The following is a 25,035-nucleotide window of genomic DNA, read 5'->3' as shown; positions in this document are numbered from 1 at the left end:
TAATCATCTGCATCTCCAACGTGAGAAACTGCTGTGCAGGGGCTCACAGGAGCCTTGGGAGGGGTTCAGGCACCTCACTCCATGGAAGGCAGTGGGATTTAGATGCCTAAAGACTGTCTGTTAAGTTGTGTATCCAAGGTCTCCCAGATCCCAGCTGTAGGATGTCAGCCAGGTCTCCTAAGTCTGCTGTTTCTATCCCTGAGAATCCTTCCTCCCTAAAAAGAGCAGGTTGGATGGGGCTTGGAGCAACCTGGGCTAGTGGAAGGTGACCCTGGCCATGGCAGGAACAAAGTGAGTTTTGGGGTCCCTTCCAACCCAAACCATCCTGGAATTCAATGATTCTGTGACTGTGGATGCTGGGGAAGAGCCATCAGGGCTGAGAGCTCAGGTGAATGAACCCACCCCATCCTCTGGGAGGAGGATGTTGCTTTATCCAGCCCAGGCACTGCAGGGTCCTCCCAGTCTAGAAGTTGATTGCTGCAAAGCAGGGATGAAGAGGGGTCTGGGAGAACAGTGGGAGAGCACAGATCCCATATTTCCCCCCAGGAGCTCCAGAGAAGGTGAAAAACTTCCCATGCACAAAACAGAGTCTAACAAAGCTCATTTGGAAAGGTCAGACCTGGGTCTGCTCTGAAAAGGAGGAATTATTTCCACCCACAACTAACAGCAGCTTGAGCTGTTTCTATTCAGTTTTAGAAAGAGAGCAGAGAGATGCAATCCCTCCCAGGGCTTTCAAGGAATATTCATCCTAGTGCTGTCATTCCTCTTTCATGGCTCTAAGCCTGGTGTTTCTGCTTCCAGCTTTCTCCAGCCTGCACAGCAGCTCCTGGAGCTATGGGGGGCACAGGACAATCCAACCCGCCTGGAGGTGTCTGTGTTGGAAATAACAATTCAAAGAAAAGACAGACCATCCCAATACAACCAAACCCTCCCCAAATGTTTGACAGCAGTTTCTCAGACTGAAGTGATGCAAATAGCTCAGATAAGGTTCAGATAAAGTATCTGAGCTCTCAAGGGCTTATCTGAGCTGAACACCAACTCCAAAAATCCTGAAATTTGCCCTGTGGGACTGTCTCTCCAGCTTGATTTCCATCTGAAGCCTCGACCTCCAGAGGCTGCAGAAACAGCTCCTGTTCAAATGCATTCTTGAGATAGCAGGGTGGGACACAGCAGATCTGCACTCCCTATCACAGCCTATCTGGGATTTGCCTCTGCTGGGAATGTTGCAAGAGTTGGGCTGATGGCTCAAGGAACCGGTGATGGCTCCTTTCACCACTCACCCTCCAAGGGATGAGGGAAAACCGCCTCCCTGGTGCCAACGGAAAGATCACTTTCACTTGGTTACAAATTGTTCCATGTGGCTTTTTCTTCCAGCCTGGTCCCACTCAGTGGGAGCAGAGGGAAGGCTGGGGGAGCTCAGGGGGCTCTGCCATGAATTCCATCACACTGGGCTGGGCTTTGGGTTCCAAGGCAGCCTGGGTGCAACAAGGAGCTGGGTGAAAAATCTATCCAGGCTTCCCTGAAAGCCTGGCAGGATGGACAGGGAGCAGTCACGGGGACAGGCTGTGGTCAAACAGACCCAGCTCACAGCAATGGGCAGCCGCTGCTATTTATTAGAGATTGGAATCCAGCCCTTCCAAAACACACAGAGCTCCAGTGGTTCCAGAAGATGTGAGACCTGGGAGTGACATCCATTCCTGGTGCACAGCTCAGGCTGTGACAGGAGCTGTGGAATCACAGGATCATAGAATCTCCTGAGCTGGAAGGGACCCATCAGGATCATCCAGTCCAACTCTTGGCCTTGCATGGGACACCCCGACAATCCCCCCATGGGCCTGGGGATGGAAGTCCAAGGCCAGGCTCAGAGAGGGTAAATTGAGATTGTAAGCTGGTACCAAGGGCCCATCAGCTCACTCCCAGCTGGACTACAGCCATTCCCTGTCCTGCAGGAGCACCAAGGTGTCCCGTGTCCCAGCCAGGTCCCACGTGCCGTGTGCTCTACAGACACAGCGGGAAGAGAGCAGGAAGGATTCCTCCCTGAAGGGTTTGCAACCAAAGAATCCATGATCTAATCACTTATACACCTCATGCAAATCTAAAAAGGATGGAAAAAGGAGCTTTCTGAAAAGCTCTGCAGAAATTACCCCGATCTCGCTGATTCAAGCAGAGCAAGATTTCCTCTCAGGCAGAGTTCTCAGGCAAGAACAGCACTGAAATTCTATAGGATGGCTCATAAACCAGAGCAAAAAAATTCATTTCCTACTCAAAAATTCCCAACAGCTCGTTCCCAAAGGGCTGGAATGCCAAAGGGTTGCTCCAGAGCGCTGGCTCCCCTTCCCCATCACGCTTCCCCTGGCTAAAATCCAGGGATTGAGGGAGCAGGCGTGGGCAGGGCCGTGCTCCCAGAGCTCCCCAGAGCTCCCCTCCCTGGCAGCTCCAGGGTTAACGCGCCGGCGCCCTGCAAGGCAAGGATTTCTGCTTTATTTCAGGAGGGGAAGTGTGTCCCGGCCTGATTAGCCCAATGGTTTCCTCTTTTCCCATAACCTCCAGACCCCCATGGCCTAAGTGTTTACTTTCTGAAATAAAAAATCTGCTAGTGTTTTTCTTTTTTTGGGGTATGTGTATTTTGGGAGGATTCGGGGGGAGGGAAGCGGGAGAGGGGGAGTTGAATGGGATGGGAGGTTTGCATCCACCTCCCTCCTCTCTCCCACCCCTCACCCCAGCTCCTTCCAGCTGCAGCTCTGAGCTGAGACTTCTGGCTTCAACGGGAGGGAGAGAGAGAGAAAAGTATTAATGAGAGAGTTCAGTGCCTTGCTCAGCAGCTATAAACACACAGAACATCTGGAGGGGGAGAGCTGCTCCGTGCTGCCAGGAGCTGAGAGGAACAGGCTGCTTGCAGGGTCCCAGCCCCCCTGTCCCCAGACTCTCCTGGCATCCCATGGTCCATCCAGAGAGAAAAAACAACCAGGGAATCATCAGGGTTGGAAAAGCCCTCTAAGAACACCCAGTCCAACATTAACCAGCCACTAAACCACGTCCTCAAGGGCCACATCTACGTGTTTTTTGAATGCTTCCAAGGATGATCATTCCATGATTCCCTGGGCAGCCTGTCCCATATTTCTGCTCTCCCTGATGCTGCTCCCTCTGCTCCTGCCAGCCCAGCCCAGCCCACCCACGGGCACCACAAACCCTGCAGAGAGGCTGTTCTGCTGCCCTGGATCCCCAGAGGTCTTGGTTTTGGGGAAATTTTCTTGGGAAAGCTCAAATCCCCCCCAGTTCTGCTTTGTGTGGCCTGTCTGAAGGAAGTGTGTGGTGGTGCAGGATGGTTTCCTCTTCTGGAAAAAGAAACAGGTACATCCAGCTCACTCTATCCCTACACAGGGATCAATCCTACTCCAAGAGCATCCCAAAACCAGACATCTTCTGCAGCCATCCTCAAGGGACCAGGGAAGCCCTGGATAGTTTGTTGCTTATCCCTTTCCCCCTCGACTCTCCGTCCCATTATCCCTCCCCCACAGCACACTGGAGCTGCTCAGTTTTGGGAGGTGCAGCTCCACAACTTGAGTTTTGCCTCTTGCTGAGCTCCCACCCCCCTGGTTATATTTGAGGACCCCAAAAAATTTGCATGTTTCTCCCAAAAATCAAGCAAGAACCTTCCAGCTCTCACCCAGCCCCATCCAGGGGACCAACCCCCTGCTCAGAGGAGGATCCCTGCTCCCCAGCTGATCCAGGCTGCAGCCAAGTGGGAAAAGAGCTCAGAGCTCCTTCTCTGGTGATGACCCAGGGAGCTCCCTTGGGTTTTGACCAGGAATTTTCCAGAGTCAGGCAGGAAACAAATGGAAAAGTGAAAGCCTGGATTTTTGTCATTCTGTCGCTTCAGAGCAAATAAACCCCTTCAAGTGCTGAGTTGCAGCAGGTTAGAGCAGCACTGAGTGTCACAGCATCACCTGGGTGTGTGTTCCTCACCTGGAAAACAACCAGGACCCACACAAAGAAGATATCCCAGCTCCCACTGACCTGAAGAGCAAACCAGGGACTGCTCAGCATCCTGCACAGGACAGTCTAAGACACCACAGGCAGCCCAGGGCTCTGAAATTCATTCCCAAGGCATTGAGGGATCTTTTCCCTCCACCGAATTCTTTCCCAAGGCATTGAGGGATCTTTTCCCTCCACCAAATTTATTCCTAAAGCATTGAGGGATCTTGTCCCTCCACCAACAGATTGGAAAGTGCCCTTAACAGAGAAAATTCCATGTGTCCTTCCCCAAGCCCAGAGTGCCCCAGCAGAGAAGGTTGAACTGGAGCCAACAAAACACCCAAAGATGCCATCAAGGAAAAGTGAAAGGAAAACCCCTTCCACCAGGCTACAAACAGCTGCAGAGCACAAAAGGCTGTGCCAGCTTAGCCAGAGAGGTGCCCCAGCCCAGCAGAAAGGGCCCATCCATCCCCTGGCAGAGCTGTGGGTCAGGGGGTGGGGGCAGCAGGTGGGGCAGAGGCAGGAGTTTGTGCAGGGCTTTTGTTGAGCCACCAAATGAATTAAGATCCAGTGAGATGAATTAACATCCAGTGAAATGAATTAAGATCCAGTGAGATGAATTAACATCCAGTGACATGAATTAACCTCCATCACCCTCTCGCTCATCCCTCCCCACGGTGGCTCATCCTTTTCCCACTGTTCTGCTTCCCTTCACCTTCCTGCACGTCCTCCCCTGCCTGCTCCTGGTTTAGTAAGGATGGAGAGGAGATCCTGGCTGGCCCAGGAGAAGGGCTGGGATGTCCTGCCAGGCTGCAGCCACAGGCAGCTGTGCTGCCCTGTGAAAAGACTCCCATTCATCTCTGCGAGAGCAGAGCGTGCGGGGGAGGCAGCAGCAGCAGGGGAGGGGGAAGTGTTGGAGGAGGCTGAGAAAAGGAAGGAGGCCACAGTTAAAAATAGGATAAAAGGACATGAAGGGAAAAAAATGCAGATTTTTTTTTTTTAAGAAAAAAAAGCTTCGTTCGGAAAATGTGCTGCAGCTGGAGAAGCCATCGGCTGAGCACGGTCAGCTTTCACCTTCCCCCGCCCTCCTCCTCCTCCCCAAGCCCCTTCCCCCGAGCGTGGGCCTGGAAGCCGGCCCAGAAAGCGCTCCCAGAAAGCACTTTCCTCCGGGATTCTCCAGCGGGAAAAGAGCAGGGCTCGTGCAGGAGGAGGGGGCCACGTGGGGAAAGGCAGGGAGAGCTCCCCAGGGCTGCAGGAGGTCCTGTGGGACTCCTGGTTGGCTCCAGGCTGGGCTGGGCTGGAAGGGAGCTCACGGGGTCAGCAGGGTGAGGGCACATCCATCCCTGCTGTGATGGGGCAGAGCACCCCAGGATGTGTTGCTCCAGCTACAAGGGCTTTGCTCTCCTGCCCAAACCAGCCCAGGCTGCAGGGATTTGATGCCCACAAGGCACCAACTCTGCCTTTTCCTCTACAAAAGATCCCTGGAAGTGTCCCAGGCCAGGTTGGACGGGGCTTGGAGCAACCTGGGCTAGTGGAAGGAGTCCCTGCCCATGGCAAGGGTGGAACGAGGTCCCTTCCAACCCAACCCATTCTGGGATTCATTTCTCACTGAAAGTAAGATCACTCCCCCAAGTACTGCAGTAGTATCCAAAAGGCTGGGAATACCTTCATTCCAAGGGTGCTAATTCAGCACAGCAGTCCTAGAAACTTCAGCCAGGGTCCTTCCATCCTCACTGCCATCAGCAACAGCTTTAGCTCCCCTCTCACTGAGGAAAACAAACCCGGCCAGGGGGAAGGGATTGTCACAGTGGCCTTGGCTCAGAAAGGCAGCACAGCCAGGGCTGTGTCCATGCTGAAATTATCATGGAAGAACAGAATCCCTGAGTGGTTTGGGTTGGAAGAGACCTTAAAGATCATCTCACTTCAAACCCCCCACCCTGGGCAGGATGCCACGAAATCAAGTTGCTCAGAGCTCCATAATAATTTGATAATACCATTATCAAATCTTTTCCTTCACTCCAGCTTTATGCCTAACCTTGTATAATCCAAAAAAATACAGCCAGGGAGTAATATTAGGATACTGTTTCCTTATGAATGAAACATAAGTGTGACTCTCAGCATCCTCTCAGCAGGGCTGCCACTTTGGGCAGGCCCGTGGCATTTCTTTGGGCTGGCAGATGGATCAGCTGAGGTGCAGTGGCCTTTCCAGCCCTGATCCCACCTGTGCAAGGAGCAAAGCTCCTGTCCACAAACAGGCAGCAGTTCCCTTCTGGCTGGATTCATTCTGTCACCTCTGGGATGTGCCTTTCTCTGGCTGTGACCCCTGGTTGGTTCTCAGGGCAGTGATGTTCCCAACATGTGCCCCACAGACTGTGGCAGCAAACTAACAAATAAAACTGCCTCTGGTCCATCGCCAAATTTTGGCCTTTCAAACAAAAAAACCTCCACCCCTTCTTGTCTTCATCTACAGCTAAATCCACATCAGGCTTCCCTTTCTCCATATCACTGAATAATCTTATCAGCCTCAAGCACAGTGTAAATAAACTCAGCCAAGCTTCAAAGGCAAAACATCTCTAAACACAAGGCAGCTCTCAAACTTTTAGAAATAGTGTGGTTTCTATTGCAAGGGGATATATTCACACTTGCATTTTCCTTGTTGACTTGTTTCTTTCACCAACATCGAGACCATGAAAACCAAAATAGCCTCTAGTACACCAGAAGAATAGATGACAAATGGTTTTAATGTGCACCCGAGACACAAAGGAGAAATGAAAACTGTTCCTGGCCCTATATACAAATGAGAGTTTCCTCTCGTTTAAAATTAGAAACTGCTCTAGACTGAAGAAACAGCAGCACTAAAAAACAAATCAGAGAAAGAGTACCTTGCATTGCCACGGGCAGAACTGAAAAGTGACCCTCAGGTCTTGCAGGAGAACCAGAAGCCTGTTCTACCTGTGCCAAAGTGCCAAAAGTTTGATCAAAACCTATGGAAGACAGTGCCAACTTGAGTTTCTTTCCCTGGCCTCACTGAGGTTTGAAGGAGGCTCCAGCCTCTGGAAGAGGACATTTCACAGAGCCAGCGTGGGGTAATGAAGATCTGGGCTGCAGATATGTTGGTCCCTGGAGAGAGCACTTCCACAGAAAAGGGGAGAGGGGAGGGAAAAAAAAACCACTAAGAAAACTTTCCAGGCACAGATTTGCAAAATGTTTGAGCAAATCCAAATGCTGCCAGGGCAGATTTCATCAGAGCTGAGCTGACATCATGCTGAGAGAGGTCACCCACAGGAGTTGAGCAAATAGCTGGAATAAGGAGGGCTGGGAATAGGCAGAGGAGCTTTGCTCCAGCCACAGGCACAGCTCTCTGTGTCCACCTCCTGCTCACACACAAGCGCTCACCAAAGGAGAATGTAAAAAAACCCCAAATGCCTGAATCTTTGCCAAGGAGAGATTTCAGACTGTACATTTGACAACAGTCCCTGGTTCTGCTGAACTCTTTAGCTGCAAAAAGGCTCTGAACATCAGGGTTCTGCCTCCCCAAGGGGCCAATGTGAAGAACTAAAGAGCTGGGAACAAGCCACAGGAGAGCAGCACATGCCATGCCAAGGCTTACATGGGATTTAAGTGCTTCAAGACAGGCTTATGTGGGACTAAAGTGAAACATAAACTTCATATTGGCCCTTTGCAAAGGTCACATCTGTGTAACCTGAGCCCTTTCCCTCAGTTCTGTGCCCATGCCAGGCTGTACCTGAGCCCTCTGCTCTGCCACAGCACCACAGGGCTCTGGGCTGGGGTCCCAGCACCCATCCCAGGGGCAGGAGGAACAACTGCCCACCTGACACAGAATCCTAGGATGGGTTGGGTTGGAAGAGACCTAAATCCCATCTTGTTCCACCCCCTGCCAAGGGCAGGGACACCTTCCACTAGCCCAGATTGCTACAACCTGGCCTTGGACACTTCCAGGGATGGGACAGCCACAGCTTCTCTGGGCAACCTGGGCCAGGGCCTCACCACCCTGTGACTAAAGAATTCCCTTCTAATATCTAATCTAAATCTCTCCCCTTTTAGTTTAAAACTGTTCCCCTTGTCCCACCTGCCTGTGTGATCACATCTGCTGCCAGTTGGTTATGCAGGAATGGTTTAGGTTGGTCTGCTCTGGAATCCCAGAATGGTTTGGGTTGGATGGGACTCTACAAACCATCTCATCCCACCCCCCTGCCATGGGCAGGGACCCCTTCCACAAAAGCAGCCCAAAGTGCAAGCTCAGCTTGAAGATTCAGGTGTTGAACAACGTGTGGGGCAAGAATTAGTCAGCGGTGACTTTGTAACGGCTTTCGGGCTCTGAATGTGTCAGAGGAGCCCATCCTGCAGCACCCCCAGGGCACGGCTTCAGCTGGGCACACACCACAACCAGCATGGCCCAGCGTGGCCACACCTCCAGCTGCGGGACCTGGAGACTGTGACATCACCTTCCCAAGGAATCATGGAATCCCGGAAGGGGTTGGGTTGGAAGGGACCCTAAAGCCCATCTTGTCCCATCCCCTGCCATGGGCAGGGACACCTTCCACTAGCCCAGGTTGCTCCAAGCCCCGTCCAACCTGGCCTTGGACACTTCCAGGGATGGGGCAGCCACAGCTGCTCTGGGCAACCTGTGCCAGTGCAAGGCATGGAGCTACAAGAGACTCAAAACTACAACCACAGTGGAATGAAAACTTGTGAGTCCCCATTTCCTTGCAGCCTTCCATGAATGGCCCTTTCCAAAGCCACTCGCCAGGACATCAGTCCTGCAAATGCCATGAGAAATGCTGAAGATGCAACCAGCAGGTTGGCAGGTCCATCCTGCCCGCGGTCTCCTCCTGGAGACCCCCATGGCTGGGAAGATCCCAGCAAGCAGCAACCAGGGCTGCTGTCCCTAAATGCAAGGGGGGTGCACACAGGACTTCAAAATGTCAAAAAATCAGCAGAATCACCACTTGAAAGAGAAGTTCTCCCACACCATGGCAGGGAAGAAGGAAGCTCCCATCCTTCAGCATTGCTCTGACAGGAGAGGAATAGTTGAACAGAGCAGTTGTAAGGGTTTTATCTGCTTTCTGGCCCCATCTCCACTGACCCCAGCAAGGCAGGCACCAGCCTGGTGATGCTGTGCCTTGGGGATGCATTAAGGGCAAAAAAAACCAAGAAAGGAAGCCAGGACTGGGGCAGAAAGCAAATGTAGGAGGAAGGAGACCAGACTCTGGACAACAAACAGAGCACGGAGGGGCTTTAGGTTTGGTTGTTCACCCAAAGATGCCCCCGAGCCCCCCCAGCACCCCACAATGTCCTACCTGTGCCGTAGTGCTCCAGCCCCGTGGGCACCTCCTGCGTGCTGGGCTCGTCCCACAGCGGGCAGCAGGGCCGGGGGGGGCAGCAGGAGGCCTGGAAGCCACAGCTCACCCAGGGATCCTCGCAGGCACCGGCGGCTCCCGCCTTCTGGGAGGGGGAGAGGGGAAGTGTCAGCGGGGCAGGACCCCGAGAGAGCCACCCAGGGTGAAGCTTCCCCCAAAACAGAGAGTGAGCTCTGCTCCTGCAGGGTGTGCTCCCAAAAACTGTCCCTGAGGGGTGACACGGGGAGGCAAAAGGGGCCTTTTTGAACAGGTGGGAGGGAAAAGCAAAGGTGCAGAGCGAGGCCCTGCTCTGCAGGCCCCTCAGGAGGGGCTCCAGCAGGACACCCCTCATGGCAAGGCTTTGTTCCAGCCCCAAACTGGAACAGGGATTTTTTGGCAGCACAAGCAGGAGCCCCAAAAGCCCCCAGAAATGAGGAGGGTGCTGGGGGTGCAGAAGCCACAGCCCTGCCCAGGCATTATGGCCCCCATGCTGTGGGGTGAGCTGCCATGTGTCTGTTCCTGTTCCTATTTATGCTGATGTTATTTGTGATCATTACGCTTGTATTTATATTTATATTTGGGTTATTTATATTTATATTTGGGTTATTTATATTTATATTTGGGTTATTTGTATTTGTGTTTGGGCTATTTGTATTTGTGTTGGTTTTATTTCTGTGCCCATGGGCATACCTGTGTGTACACATAAAGGTATTCATGTGGGTATGAGATATACATCTCATATGTGCACATGTGTATTTATATACATAGATACCCATATATTTACATATATACACATGTATATTTATATAAACTATGTATTATTGCATTTATATTACATAATTATATAATTACATCATATAATTACATTATATATTATTACATAATATATATTACATAATATATTACATATATTACATAATATGCAATAAACAATATTGCATATTATATTACATATATAATATACCATCTATATATATCATCAGTATATACCATATATATAATACACCATATTATTATATTACATCACTTACATATAATACATTATATGTGTATATGCACACTATATATATTAATATATATAAGTATTTATATACCCTAGGTTAGAAGTCAATATGAATTACACTTTCATTTTTATGCTATATGAAGTTAGATTCAGCCTCTATAAAGAAAATATCTGTACTATATATACAAATTGTTATACATATATATACAAATTATATATACAAATTATATAGAGAATTGTTTGGGTTGGGAAAAGCCTTTAAGATTATCAATTCAGAAACAATCCCGGGATATAATTTTCATTTTGTTCTGTACAGACCTGTTTCATACATATATATTTATAAATATGTGTATTTATGGTGTGTATATATATGTACACACCATAAATATGCAGTATATATATGTGTGTATATACCTTATATATATATTTACCATATACATGTACATGTATATACATGTATACCATATAATATATATGTTGCATTTAAGTGGTTATCTCTTTGTAAGAGGATAATTACATACAAATACCTATAAATAAATGCAGGATGTTTTAATTTTTTATTATTATTACCATTTCCCCACAAGGGAAATGGCTTTGTTTCATCTCCAATCAATATTTTAAAAGCCAAATGCACACTCAGAACCATTTAAAGGGAAGATATGGAGCTGCCTCAGAAAAATCTCATGGCTCAGAGTGGCCTTTTCTTCCTATTTTGGTGAAAATTGTGCTTTTCAGCAAGTGTTCTGTGATTTCTCTAAATATGGAGATGATATCTCTAAATATTACTCTGATTTCTCTAAACATGGAGGTGATTTCTCAGAATTTGGAGGTGATTTCTCTAAATATGGAGGGGATTTCTATAAATATGGAGGAGATTTCTATAAATATGGGCCTGATATCTCTAAATATATGGGTCTGATTTCTCTAAATATTGGTCTGATATCTCTAAATGTGGGCTTGATTTCTCTAAATATGGGTCTGATATCTCAAAATATAGGTCTGATTTCTCTAATATGAAGGTGATTTTTCTAAATATTGGTCAAATTTCTCTAAATATAGAGGTGATTTCTCTAAATTTAGAGGTGATTTCTCTATGGGTCTGATTTCTCTAAATATGGGCTTGATATCTCTAAATATGGGTGATTTCTCCAAATATTGGTCAGATTTCTTGAGAAGTGGAGATGATTTCTCTAAATCTGGGTCTGCTTTCTCTAAAAAGGCTCAGGGCACTGCCAAGCCTGGCCCAAGCTGCTGGTCATTGGCCTGGCCATGCCCAGGGTCACACTCCAGGTTGTGTTATTTACAACTACCCATCACCTGCCCACACAGAACAGAGCTGGCTCAGCAGAGGGAGCACCGAAATTGTCCCAGACCTCCAGAAAAGGGAGGGAATCTTTGCCCAAGCTGTGCTTTGTGCTGTTCCCCCCACGCCCGGCCCTGCAGGTGAAGGTCAGCCCGGCCGCGGAGGCCCCGGGACAATGGGCCCTCCAAGAACCCTCCTCCCAACACAAGCGCAGGAAATCCGAGGCAGGATCCCATTTCCAGGGGAGGTTTGCAGGCTCCAGAGCTTCAGATAAGCTCTGGGTAAACACTGGGAATTCAGGAGCTGCTCTGAGCGGCCTAAAACCTGGGAGTACTCGGTGGATGACACCAAACCGTGTCCGTGGGCTGGAGAAAATCCCACTGCTGGGGTAGGAAAATAACCCCACTCCTTTCTTTCGTAGAATCCCAGACTGGTTTGGGTTGGAAGGGACCTTAAAGATCATTTAGTTCCATGGGCAGGGACACCTCCCACCAGCCCAGGTTGCTCCAAGCCCTGTCCAACCTGGCCTTGGGCACTTCCAGGGATGGGGCAGCCACAGCTTCTCTGGGCAACCTGGGCCAGGGCCTCCCCACCCTTGTAGTAAAGAACTTCTTCTTTATATTTAATCCAGACCCACCCTCCTCCAGCCTCAGGCTCTTCCCCCTGGTCCTGGGTGTTCCTTACCATCACTCCAGGCCGAGCCAAAGGATAAGGGGCTGCACTGCCGATGGTCGTGTCCATGTAGTAACTCATCATCTTGGAGGTGCCTGCAAAAATGGAGATGGATTAGATGACAGGCCACAAAAAGTGAGAGAAGCAGCTAAATCCCTGCTTTCTCACAGTCATAATCCCTGCTTTCTCAGAGCACACCATCACCTTAATGAGTGTGAGCTGGAAAAGTTAAGGGGAAAAATATCTGTATTAAGAGGAGATACTGTGATTAGATGGGTTGTATCAACAATGCAAACACAGATCCATTAGTGTAAACTGGGGAGAGCCTGACAATGGTGAATGAATTATCACCTGGAAGCTGATGGAGCTGCTCTGAGGGAAGATGAGATCATATTTCCTTTGCTGGAGAATCGGTGGGAAATCGTTGCCAATTTTTTTTCTTTTGAGAGAGAAAAAAGAAAAAAAAGCCACTTTGTTGAGCTCAACACCTTTCCTGTCACAGCTTGGTCACAACCAACCTGTTTCACAAAGAACTTTGCTGTTTTCAGGAGACATCCTCTGCTTTCCCACATGAGCTTATGTTTGCCTTGCTAAATCTCTGCCTTGCCTGGCATTCCTCACATGGGATTTACTCCCGTGAGCAAGTCCTACCAGAGCTGCTCTTTAAATGGGACATTTAATCACCCAGGAGCCCGTTTGTGTGGCTGAGGTGAAGGAGCTGCAAAGTGCCTCTGATATCAGAGCTGTGGATGTTTCTCCCTCTCTCCTTTAAGTGCCCAGTGGAAAGTGCAGGGCCAGGGCCCTTGGTTTTGGTGGATGTGACTCAAAGGTGCTGGAGGAAGGAGCAGAGGGGGAGGAGGCTGGGCAGGATGTGCCTGGGAGCCAAGGGAATGGCTGCTTCCATTTGGGGATAGAGGCACAGCCTGAGGGATGAGGAGCTGCTTTAACCAGAGGGGACAGAGCAGCTCCTCTGAAACCCCTCCGGGGTCCTGCAGAGCCCTGAGCTGCCAAATGCAACCACTGCAGATGCAAACACTTCTCTGAGTCGTCTCAGAATAAAACCACAGAGTCATGAGGGTTGGAAAAGTCCTCTGGGATCACCAATCCAACCATCCCCCAGCACTGCCAGGCCCACCCCTGCACCACATCCTCACATACCACATATACACAGTGTTCAAGAATGCCAGGGAAGGTGACTCCACCACTGTCTTGGGGAGCCTGTGCCAGTGCTGGATAACCCTTTGGGTGAAGAAATTTTCCCTAATATTTAACCTAAACCTCGTTGGTGCAACTTGAGGCCGTTCCCTCTCCTCTTGTGCCTTGTTCCCTGGGAGTAGAGCCCGACAACCCCCCACCGGCTCCCCCCTCCTGGCAGGGAGTTGCAGAGCCAGAAGGTGCCCCCTGAGCCTCCTTTTCTCCAGACTGAGCCCCCCCAGCTCCCTCAGCCTCTCATCAGACTTGTGCTTCACAAGGTTTGTGCTTGGTCCTTCTCCACAGAACCAGCACAGCCACGTTACCTTCAGCTCCACCCCTACACCGGCCCCTTGAACAGCTCCCGGAGGACTGGGATCTGCTCCCAGCCTTCCCTCTGCTCCCAGGGCTGGCCAGCAGTTCTCCAGCCCCCAGGACAGGGCAAGGCAGAGCTGTTGTGGCCGTGCCTCACTCACCACCTCAGCAAACAGGGACCCCGACATTGTTTCCCCCTGCTCGGTGAGTAATGGCCAAACACGGAACACCTGCGTGTGCAGGGTATTAAATGATCATCATCATTTCCTGCCTGTTATTACTGACTCTTGTTCTCACACCGGCATGGTTGTTTTTGAAAAACTTTTCTTTTTTTAATTCACAAAACTGAAAACTACCGAGGTGGTGGAAGAACAACGAGCCCATTTCTCTTTGTGCTGTACCCAAAACCACACCGAGTGTGAGTTACCGTGGCTGAGGAGCCTTAACTAATCTCAGCATCTGTGCACGCCCTCCCAGCCCTAACGAGGCGTTAAAACACGTTTGCTTCAGTCTCTTTGCAGCTGAGGCTGCAGCTGGGGAGACACAGACAGTGCTGGAGCCCCTTTCTGAGTAATCACAGAGTCCCAGAATGGTTTGGGTTGGAAAGGACCTCGAAGACCACCTCGTTTCACCTCCTGCCATGTGCAGGGACACCTTTCACTAACCAGGTTGTTCCAAGTCCCGTCCAACCTGGCCTTGGACATTCCCAGGGATGAAGTATCCCTGGAATGAAGGGCATCCCCTAAGGGAAGGTCAAGGCTCTCAGTCCCACACGCTGGTCCCCTGATCCTCACCCTCAGCACATATAAACCATCTCAGGTAAACGTGAACTGACCTTGCCCTAAAGCCAAGATTAGTGCTGCCAAACTGCACAGAACACGACAGACACTGTGAAATGGAGGCAGAGAGACCCTGGGGCTGGTTCACCTGTTTCAGAGCCACACACGTGTCCGAGAGTGAGGAGTTACAGCCCTCAAAGAGCAGTTCAGCAGCAGCTCCTGGGAGCAGCTTCTGTTGCTCTCTGCAGCCTGTGCAATAGGCAGTTGGGGTTTGCTCTGGGTTTTTTTTGCCTTTGATGAAGACACCTGAGTCCCACGGTTCTCGAGAGCTGCTTTCATGCCTCGCTGAGCGTCGTTTGCATCTCTCAGGCTGCACTTGCCAGCTGAACCTTCCAGCAAGGGGCCACACGCTGCTGCTCGAAGCCACATGTGCTGCAGTGACAGCAGAGGCACCAAACCCGTCCTGACACCCAGGACAAGGCTTTGTGCACTCAGGAATATCAATAAGATTTAACCAGAGCACCAGCAACCCCCTCCTGAGCCTGGGAAAGGTGAATTATCATCTCTAGGCAGCAGCTCCAAGAGGTTCACAGCCAGTTTGCTCTTTGGTTTCCCTCCCCCTCCGAACTGTGCTGTTAAAAATCACTGGTCGGGGGCAGAAACACAACACAAACCTCGGCAACTGTTTGCACTCCCACCCCTGGGGGTTGAAGACAAGCCCAGCCTAAATGCAGGTTAAGTCAGTCCCCCAACCTGATGCAGGTTTTGTGGATGACGGTGGTTAAAGGACAGAGAGACACAAGCTCCAGTCTGTGAAAAGGACCTGGAATCATGGAATGGTTTGGGTTGGAAGGGGTCTTAAAGATCATCTCTTTACAACCCACCTCCATGGGCAGAGATGCCACCCACTGAATGACAAGCCCTGGTAGAAAAGGATCCTGTGCACGGAATAATTGTGCTCTGGAAAAGCGGGTATGGAAGAGGAGGCCGGAGGGAGCTCTGCTGTGCTGTGTCCAGGCTAATTTTAACAGAACTTCCACCACTTCCCAGAGGAAACTACTTCACAGCCCAATACGTCTCTCACTGTCAGCAAGTTTCCCTGATGTTTGAGAGATATTTTGCTTCTCTTTGACTTCCTCTAATAAGAGCCTAAATAGTTCCTCCCCTCCCCTGGCTGCTGTCAGACAGCTCTGATGAGGGCCCTGAGCCGAGCTGAGCTCAGGACAGAGCCCATCAGGGCAGGTAACTTGGCTGAGATGGAGGAAATCACTGCAGATTTACCCCCAGATAATCCTGATCCAGAGCTTGCAGAGAGCTGGTAATTAATAGAAGGGAATCAGACCCATTTGGTAAAATCCTTAATGACTTAATAGCTTGACTTCAGCCTTATTGTTTGCCCTTATTATTCGTGTCTTATTGTGAAAACACATGTGGGAGAAACAGCATTTATTTTGGGAATTGATCAAGTACCAGCCAAAGCTATGAGACTCTTGGGTCATTTCTAAACTGAATTAAAATTTTAATTTCATTTCAACATCCATCCCTCCTCTTTTACAAGGTTTTTTTATCATTATTATTTTAAATCAATTACCAAGCTTAGTTTAAAAGGAAAACGCTGTTTGTCCTCATGATTAACACACACACACCCCCACCTCCTTTCAAAAGTTGGGAAGGAGTTTAAAATATATATTAGAACAAAACAAACTTCGCCTGTTTGATATATGAAGACACTTCACAATATTTTCATATAATGTTTTAGTTTTATAGTGTTTTAAGGATGGGGAGAGGGAAGTGGAGTGAGGCCACAGTGGCTTCCCAGTGGCAGAATCAACAGATTCCCATCTCTGTTTCCCAGTTTAATGTTGTAAAATGCAGAGGCTCAGACTGTTCCTCGGTTTCTGAGCTGTAGGACCACGCTGAGCTTCTGCCCACCCCACCCCCTGAGCCCCAGCTGGGCACCCAGGGAGGGTGTCCCTGCAGGGTGGCACAGCTGGGACAGCTGCTCACCGGGATTCGGGACCTTTTCCTCCATCCCAACAAACCAGGAAGATTCCTTTTCCACGGGGTCGCTCCTGGAGGATGGGGCAGCACCAGCAACCCCACCAAAGTGTTTCTGGCTTCAAGAGCCTGAATGAAGAGTTTAAAAAGGCAAAGCAGCCCCTTCCCCGTGGGCTGGCAGCTCCTGCCCCAGAGCTGCTCCCTGATAACCGCTTGATTTGTGCATCAAGGAATAATTCCTCATCTTTGAGGGGGTGGGGAGAAGAGCTGGTGGAAATGACATCCTTCCACAGGTCTTTAACCCCTGGCATCCTGGCACTTTCCAGGCCTCCTGCCAGCTCAGTTCTCAGGGGAGGGAGTGTTTGTTGATCCGTTGGCATGTTAAAAACCCCTTCAGTTCATCAAACCCTGGCACCAGCTTGAAATAAAGAGTATCCCTAAGGCAGGAGCATGAGCAGCAGAAATGAGTGTGCTTCCTTTATGCACAATCCATGCTTTTTAACTGCTGGAAATCCCACAGTTCTTAGGATTTCAAAACTTTGTAGTGTTCCTGCAGATAACAGCTGATTTAGTGAAGGGAAAGCAGGCAGGGCAGTAAATGCTGCTGTGGTAAAGAGATAGGAATGGTAAATAGAATAAAAATGGTAAATAGAGCAACAGTTTACCACTGTAAATAGAGTGACAGTGGTAAATAGAGTAGCAAAGGTAAATAGAATAGGAATGATAAAGAGAGTAACAATGGTAAATAGAGTAGCAATTGTAAATAGAGTCAAAATTGTAAATAGAGAGGTAATTGCCCTTCTGCACCCGCTGTAAATACTCCCAGAGGTTAAACGACCTGGCCGAGGTCACCCGGGGAAAGTGAGGGGGAGAGGATCCGAGCACTATCTTAGCTGCGGGGCGGGGACTGCCCCGGGATTAGCGTGTCCGGAGGAGTTTTTTGGGAAGGATGGGGCAGGGGCCGCCTGTCAGCACATCCCGTCTGCTTCAGCTGGGCTCTTTCTTCCCTCGGTGCCTGTCAGATCTGAAGGAGATATGATGGGACCTCAAGAGCCTTCCCATTTGGCTGGATAAACTCTGGCCGGGCTGGGTGACTGTGGTCGTGAGACAGTGCCAGGATGGTTCCCTTACACGTGTGCCTTTGCTCTCTGTGCTTGTAGCAAACTGCTTTTGCTTTAGCTTTCTCCTTTCCCCTGTTCATTCATCAATTACTCAGCTGCTAATTTATAATTAAGCTGAAGTAACCCCCCGTGAGCAGCCCAGCAGATGTATGGTGAGCTGACAGCCGGGTCATGGCAGGCAGAGGGGTTTAGGAGGGATGCTAAACCAGAGGGGCTGCTGCCATTAAATCATGCTGCTGCTGCAGCAGCTCCTGCAACTGCAGGGAGATGTGAAGGGCAGGTTAATTAGGTCATCTGTTCCTTCACTCCTGAATTTGCCCCTGTGAAGCAGCAGCCTCACAGCACAATGTCATGGGCCAGGGCCTCGGCCAGGAAAAATCCCAGGGGAGGGAATGGGATCCGGGGAATGGGATCTGTTCCCAGCCAGCAGGGAGGGATCCCCTGCCCCAGGGAAGGCTCTGACACCACAGGGAGCACGTTCCCCAGACCCCAGAGCCCAGGCTGCCCCTGGCACAGGGACTGCCAGCCCAGCTGGGAGGCTGTGCTGTGCTCCAGGATCCCTGCAGGACCCCCAGCAGGACAACTGGGACCAGCCTGCCCAGGTCTGATGGTGCTTTGAGAGCCCCCCTCTTCCCCAGGCACCCAAACTGCTGTGGAAAGGGAGGGTACCCTTCATTTCTCTGGGCCAGATGTATAAAGAGGGAAACATTTTTCTGCCTTGGAGGAGCATGTGGTACCCCAAAACTCTGCAGTGAAGCCGAGGACAAGGGACACACACACAGACCAGTGCTGGGGGCACAAAATGCACCTACACACCCCCCAGCCTCTGGGTGAGGGAATGCATCCCCAAAAGTGACTGGGAAGACCAAAAAAATCAGGTTTTTCAGGAAATTATGTACATGACAGGCAGGGGAAAGCTTGAAAACCAGCAGAATGAGAGGCAGCACGAGCAGGCTGTGCAGGAAACCACTCTGGAGCCAGCCCACAGCCCCCAAAGGTGTCAGTTGACAGCCCAGGATGGGAAGTTGATGGTGGCTGTAATAGCCAGTGAGTGGCCACATGCAAAGCAATGATTTCGAGACTAATGGGAAGGGGGAAGGCCTCGGCTGGGCTCCTCAGGGACTCCCCATTCCCTCTGCCTGGGCTGGCAGGGCAGGCTCTGCCCTTCCCGGGGAATGGCAGTGGCACAGCAGCACATCCCCGGGGCTGCCACACTGCACATCCTCCCACCAGCCAGGGCTGGCACCTGTGGCACCGTGTGCCCTTGGAGGGATGGCATTGCTGGGGAAAACACACCCAGGTGTCACAGCAAACCCCTTCCAAGATCCCTCCAAGGCAGGAATCTGCTCCTGTCTGAGGGGCTGCTCCATGTGAGGAGTGAACATCCGACCCCGAGCGCTTGGATTCTCCCCTCCCTCACAGCAAATACAAACCAACCCCCTTTCAAACCCAAATTACAACTCAAAACATAAAAGGAACTACAAATTTAATCCACTGCACAAATGCCAAGGCACAGCCTTCTGCCTAGACAAGGAAAAAAATAATATTCCCCTAAATATCCATATCAAATTTATATACCTGATATTAAAAAAAAAAAAGGATTTTTGAAGGGAAGCATCAGCTCAGACATTTCTATAAGACCTTTCAGTAGCAAACACACAAATCAGTTACTGGGTAAGACTGGAAATGGGGAGAGGAAAAGTAAATCACCAACAAAACAAATCTGAGATGCCCTGAAAATTTCCTGGTACCTCCAACCCACAAAATAGTTTAAAGAGCCTCTCTTCCCCCTCCACTTACGACTCAGCTGGAAAACCCAGGGAAAAGCTTAAGTCCTCCACGGCTTCCCACACTTGTCTCCGCTCTCTTCCCAACTACCTGGTGTATCCTGCGCGCCGGAGAGGATGGAAATCCCATCGTGTGTGCGGCAGGGCTGCCTATTCAAAGGGAGGGGGAGTGGTCAGCCCCGCACCCAGGGCTGCGAAAGGCGATTCCAGCCGCCAGCCAGGAAAAAACCACCTCTGGCAGCTGTCACGGCGCTGGGGAGGCAAACCCGACGTGAGCTGGAGGCGCTGCTGGGGCAGCGAGGGGCGGCCTCGGGGTCCCGTGTCCTGCACAGGGGTCCGAGGGGTTCAGCCCGCTGGGAAGTTCTGCTCCAGCCCCTCGGATCCCGGCGAGTGGAGTTTGTTCTCGCCCAGGAGCTGAACTAAAGGCTGGCAGAGCACGGCCGGGCTGAGGTTTATCCAGCCCCATCCCCCGATCCCAGCCCAGCTCCTGCCCCTGCCTGCAGGGGCCTCATGGCAGGAGCTGCTGTTCCCACCTGGAGGTCCCCTGGGCCTCTGCCTACCCTGCTCCCCTGGATATTCGGATTATCTGGGCTTTCTGCCCCTTGGCACGTGCCTCTGCAGCCAGGAATGCCAAAGGAATGCCACGGGAGCTGCTGCTGGCTTCTGAAGTCATAAGGGCTGAAGGAACCCCCCCTTACAGGAGGTACCAGAGAGGGGAGATGCTGGATCAGCTCCCTCCTCTGACAGAGGTGAATGGTCCCAACCTGCATCACCCCAAAACTGCTCTTAAGGAGGGTGATGGGGGTGTCCAGGGGCTCTTCAGAGAGGAGAAGGCTGTTGGGACCACAGGGGCAGGAGAGCTGGCCAGGACAAGGCAGGGGGGCACAGGCACAGGTTGCACTGCAATAACTCCAGTAACGTCCGTGTGAATTATCCAGAGGCTCTGGGAGAGCGGGATCCGGGGCTGCCTCACCAGACACCCCTGTCTTCCCTTTCTCAGCCTGCCCGACCCTGCCAGCCTGGCCAGAGACCTCCCAAACGCCAGTGATGCCCCCAGATCCTGGCTGCAGGAGGACGTGCCCATCCTGCCTCTCCTGCTCTCCCTCTGCGGGCAGCAAAGCTCCCTTTTCCTCCAGGAGAGGGCTCCAGGCTGGGAATCCTGTCCAGCTCCAGCACAGATCCCCAGCAGGTTGTAAAATAGCTGTGGCTGAGCCCTGGCCGGGGGCAAAGCCCAAACTCCAGGGGTTCCATGGGGGCTGTTCCGGGACAGGCAAAATGGGAGGCTGGGAAGAGCTGCTGGGATTTTCCCTAGAGATCCCACTAGAAAATGTAATATAAGAGTAAAACCAAGGCCCCAGCCATGGGGCTCAGCCCTCACTGCCTCCAGGCACTGACACAATAACGTTCTTCTTGTAGGGTATTTGCACCTTTCCAGGGAATTTGGCAGCATCCTCCTATTCAAAAAATGCAGCCTGTCCCTCTGAGCTCTGCCACTGCAAATCCAGGCTGAAGGATTGGCCTGGGGGAAAAATAACTCCTGGGGACACCCTTTCCCAGCCCAAACGTGGGTATTTTAGGTCACATCAGCCAAGTGGACATTTGCAAAATGCAAACCTAAGCTGGATTTGCTCTCAGGTGGATAATTCCTGCCTGCATGAGGCTTTTGTGGCAGCACCAACAACCAAATCAAATGTGCAAAATGAGTGTCCACAGGCACAAAGTCCCTCCTGCTCCCCCCACCCCAGTCCAGGAGGTTGCTGGAGTGCACAAAAGGACAAATAGCAAGAAACCCCCCATTATTTATGCACATAAAACTCTTCCCAGGCCCTTCCAGACTTTCTCAAGCTCCCAAATGATGAATGAATCTCAGCTTTAGCCCTGAACTCACACACACAGCTCCAGGTGGCCCGAACACACGTTACCTGTTGAACTTGCAGCCCAAGGCATGGATCCCTCTTGTAGTTCTTTTAACACAGGAAATCATTTACAGGGTTCCCGTCTTCCCAGAAAGGTTTCCAGCCTCCTGGGCTTTGCTACAAAGGCTCTGTCACATCTGAGCTCCAAAGGAGTGGAATTCATCCAGCAATCAATTTTCATCTGGGCAACTCTTCCCGGAATAACCCCCTGGCAGCTGCAAACAAGATGTCCTTCCCTGGGCTGGAGGTTTCTCTCTGCACAGTTGTTTGGATGCAATAATCCATATATTAATAGCTCTGTGCATGGCTGTCCAGTCCACTGGGTGTCTGGGAAATGGAGAGGCTTCTGCTTTCGGGTGTTTTTTTCCACCAGCACAGTGGCTGCTGCAGGAAAATCACCTCTCAGCTTCTGGAATCACAGAATAGTGGAATGATTTGGGTGGGAAGGGTCCTTGAAGATCATCTTATCCCATGGTCTCCTGGTTTCAGAGTTGCTGTTGTCACACCAGTCACCTGAACCAGTTGTTTCAGCTCATAAGGAAAAGCTGGGTTAAATTTCGGGCAGCTTGTGGAATTCATCCCAAAGTCCTTGTACTTTCCATTGCAGCTGGTTTGGGTTTGCTTTGTGCTCATAAAAAAATGAAATGACTCCTCAGTGTTTCCCTGGAGTGGTTATTAATGTTTTCACTGAATTGGAGGTGCCCTGGGGAGGTTTCACGGGTTGTGCACCATCAGGCTGCTGAAATCTGGGGGCTCACAGGCTCCTCCTGGGCAGTGCAGGACAAATAACCTGAGAAATCCTTTCCCAATAACCTGAGAAATCCCTGTCTCCATTTGGGATGGAATCCGAGAGCAACATCATGCTGGGGGTGGCTGCAACTTGAGATGGTCCTGGTTTGCATCCTGGAGCTGGGAGTGAGCACAGATCACCTGGACAGAACTCAGCACAGCTCTGAGTGTCCCCAGCTGTCCCCAACTGTCCCCAACCCCGAGTCACCCTCTTGCAGCCCTGGGAATGTTTTCCAGGGAGAGATCCTTGGGGTCCTGCTTGAGGATCAGAAGCCACTGAGGGTGAGAAGCTGCATGTAATAAGCTTCCAGAGGCCTTTATGGGTCTCTAAGTATCATCATTTCCATATTACACTGGAAAAACAGAGCAGGAACCAATAAAAGGATCCTGAGGGCCTGGATCTCTCTGCTTTCTGCAGTTCCATGATGAACCCAGTGCCAGGGAGTCAAAAGGCATTCCTGGTTTGGAGGGTGACCTTCCCAGCCTGTTTGCCCTGGGAGAAGGGGACCAGCTGGATCGAGGAGCTGCCTGTGCCTGTGAATCTGCAGCAGGTTTGCCCAGGCTGCCACAACGTCCCCTCCTGCCCCTCCTCCAGATCCAGGCTGACACACAGCCTGGGCCCAGATGGCTCAGCAGGGCTCCCCCAGCAGCTCTGCACGTCTGGGCTCCAGGCACTGAGGCTCTGCAGAGCTGCCTGGTCTCCACAGCCAACTGGGACCCTCACACAGAAAATCAGGATAATACTGTTTTTTTTTGCTGAGGGTGTCCCTCCCGCTCCTGGCTGGGTGGTGGAACCCAGGAGGGCCCAGATTCCAGCCCTGAGGTCATTGCACAAACCACTGACCCCTCGCTGTCCTGGGCTGTGTGTCTGTCAGCTGAGGGAGAACAAAAAGGTCACTTTGATACTGCACAAAGGCCTGGAGATACAGAGAGGTTCCCAGGTTTATCAGCTCCCCATGGAAGCCAAATGCAGGGAAATCTCTGAATTCTTACATCACCCAAGTCCTTTCTCCTGCTGACCCCCAGCGTTTGTGACTCTGAAGAGACTGAGCCATGGAAGGAGAAGCCCAGGGACCCCAAAGGATGTTGGAGTCAGGCCCGGAGCCCTGGAATGGTGGCTGTGGAAAGCCAACTGACCCCAGCAGAGCTCAGCCCTTCTGGCCAGTGAGCCAGGGACCAACACCCTCTGAACTCCCTCCTTCTGTGGAGCCCTGTCTGAGCTGAGGGGAAATATCTGCCCTCAAAAGTAGGAGAAGAAGGTTTTTCCACCCTTGGGCCAGGCAGGAGCTCAAATCTGGGATCTCCATTATCTTGGTCCCAGTGTGATGGTACAGGGTATCCTCTAAAATAGAACAAATTTGGGGGGTACAGGAACATCCTGAATGATTAAACTGGTCCACGAGGGACTTTTGTGATGCTTTTTTAGGTTAGAAGCTTCTACACATAAATCACCTTCTTATTAATCATGATAATTGTTATAAACTTGGTTTATCTCACTTCTATGAGGGAGATAAGACCCATGGGCTTTAAACAGGGAACTTATGAAGGTGTCAGACTGGCCTGGGGAAGACACCACATGCAGGAGAATTCCATGTCCATCTTGGGTCTGTGCATGTGGCTCTAAACACAGGGACGTGCAGAGATGGGAAAACCCAAAATAACACCCAGTGCCAACAGGATTTTCTCCCCTGTGAGGGTGGGGAGGCCCTGGCACAGGTTGCCCAGAGAAGCTGTGGCTGCCCCTGGATCCCTGCAAGTGTCCAAGGCCAGGTTGGATGGGGCTTGGAGCAACCTGGGCTACTGGAAAGTGTCTCTGCCCACGGCAGGGGGTGGGATGGGATGGGCTTTGCTCTCCCTTCCAACTCAAACCAGGCTGGGATTCTGGGATTTAATGATCTTTTCATTCTGGAAGAGGAAGTGAGAAATTTCCACTCAGCTCTAACTCCGATGTTAAGCAACAGCGCTGGGGAAGTTCCAGCCATAACATCACCAGCCTGGGCCCTTGAGAGGCAAAGGCATGAATTTTGCCTCGTTAGCACAAAAACTGATCCCTTCCCTAAAGGCCAAAGTGAATATTGTCAGTGCAAACCCTTCTGTGCCCCACTCACCCCATTAACAGCACAGGGGAAGGATGCCCAGGAACCCCTGGCAGCTACAAGAACAAGGGAAATCAGTTATCATTCATGAAAATATTAACTGGAAAATCAGTCATCATTTACCAGTTCTCGCATTTCAAGAAAAATTTGACCTGGGTGTTGGGAGAAGGATCTTTTATTAGACTGTCTGATACACTCAGATAGGATTTCATCACATATACACCCTCTTCAAACTGTAAATTAAAATCCTCCTCCGAAATCAGTTAATCTAAGGCTATAAAGCCAGATTTCAGAAGTGCTCTTTTCCCAGGCAAGATGTATAAATAAAGATCAGATTTATAAAAATGCTATCAGTTAACAATTCCTGCTCAAACCCATCTGGCCAGATTTCAAAGTGAATTCAGCAGCCAGTTAATCACTTGCTCTTTATTACTTAACTCACTATTAGTATCAGGGGTAAAACAAAAAAAAAAAGAGAGAGATTTTTATTTTCTTTTATCTCTTCTAATATCCCCTGCCTCTTGCTGTAGTGAAATTCAAAGCCTTGATAAAAATCTTGACATTTTAAAAAAGTCAACTGCTTCTCAAACCCTTGGAAAAACGCAGAGGATGAATTGAGATCATTGAACTGCTTCCCTTTGCATCTTCTTGTTCGAAAAATAAGATGAGCATGGCAGTGAAAATGTCATATAAAACCCATCCTGGAAATAATAAGCAGCTTATTATGGTT

The 25,035-nt window shown here is 50.5% G+C and overlaps 1 protein-coding gene across 1 annotated transcript in view; it reads right to left on the bottom strand.

Annotated features, from left to right (window-relative positions):
* The window catches only part of ETS1 (ETS proto-oncogene 1, transcription factor), an 82,765-nt gene extending 63,122 nt beyond the window's left edge, over positions 1–19,643 (bottom strand). Inside the window, exons 1-3 of the mRNA XM_039383752.1 lie at positions 19,518–19,643; positions 12,326–12,408; positions 9,297–9,441 (exon numbers count right to left, since the gene is read on the bottom strand). Coding sequence (XP_039239686.1) covers positions 9,297–9,441; positions 12,326–12,397 — 217 coding nt within the window. The 5' untranslated portion in view covers positions 12,398–12,408; positions 19,518–19,643. The remainder of the gene's footprint in view (positions 1–9,296; positions 9,442–12,325; positions 12,409–19,517) is intronic.
* Positions 19,644–25,035: the final 5,392 nt, after the last annotated feature.

Source organism: Pipra filicauda, unplaced genomic scaffold (assembly GCF_003945595.2).
Source record: "Pipra filicauda isolate LSUMZ 115617 unplaced genomic scaffold, ASM394559v2 scaffold323_size1005334_pilon, whole genome shotgun sequence".
Taxonomy (NCBI): domain Eukaryota; kingdom Metazoa; phylum Chordata; class Aves; order Passeriformes; family Pipridae; genus Pipra; species Pipra filicauda.
Note: the sequence above shows the minus strand (reverse complement) of the source record. Positions and strands in the feature narration are given on the sequence as shown.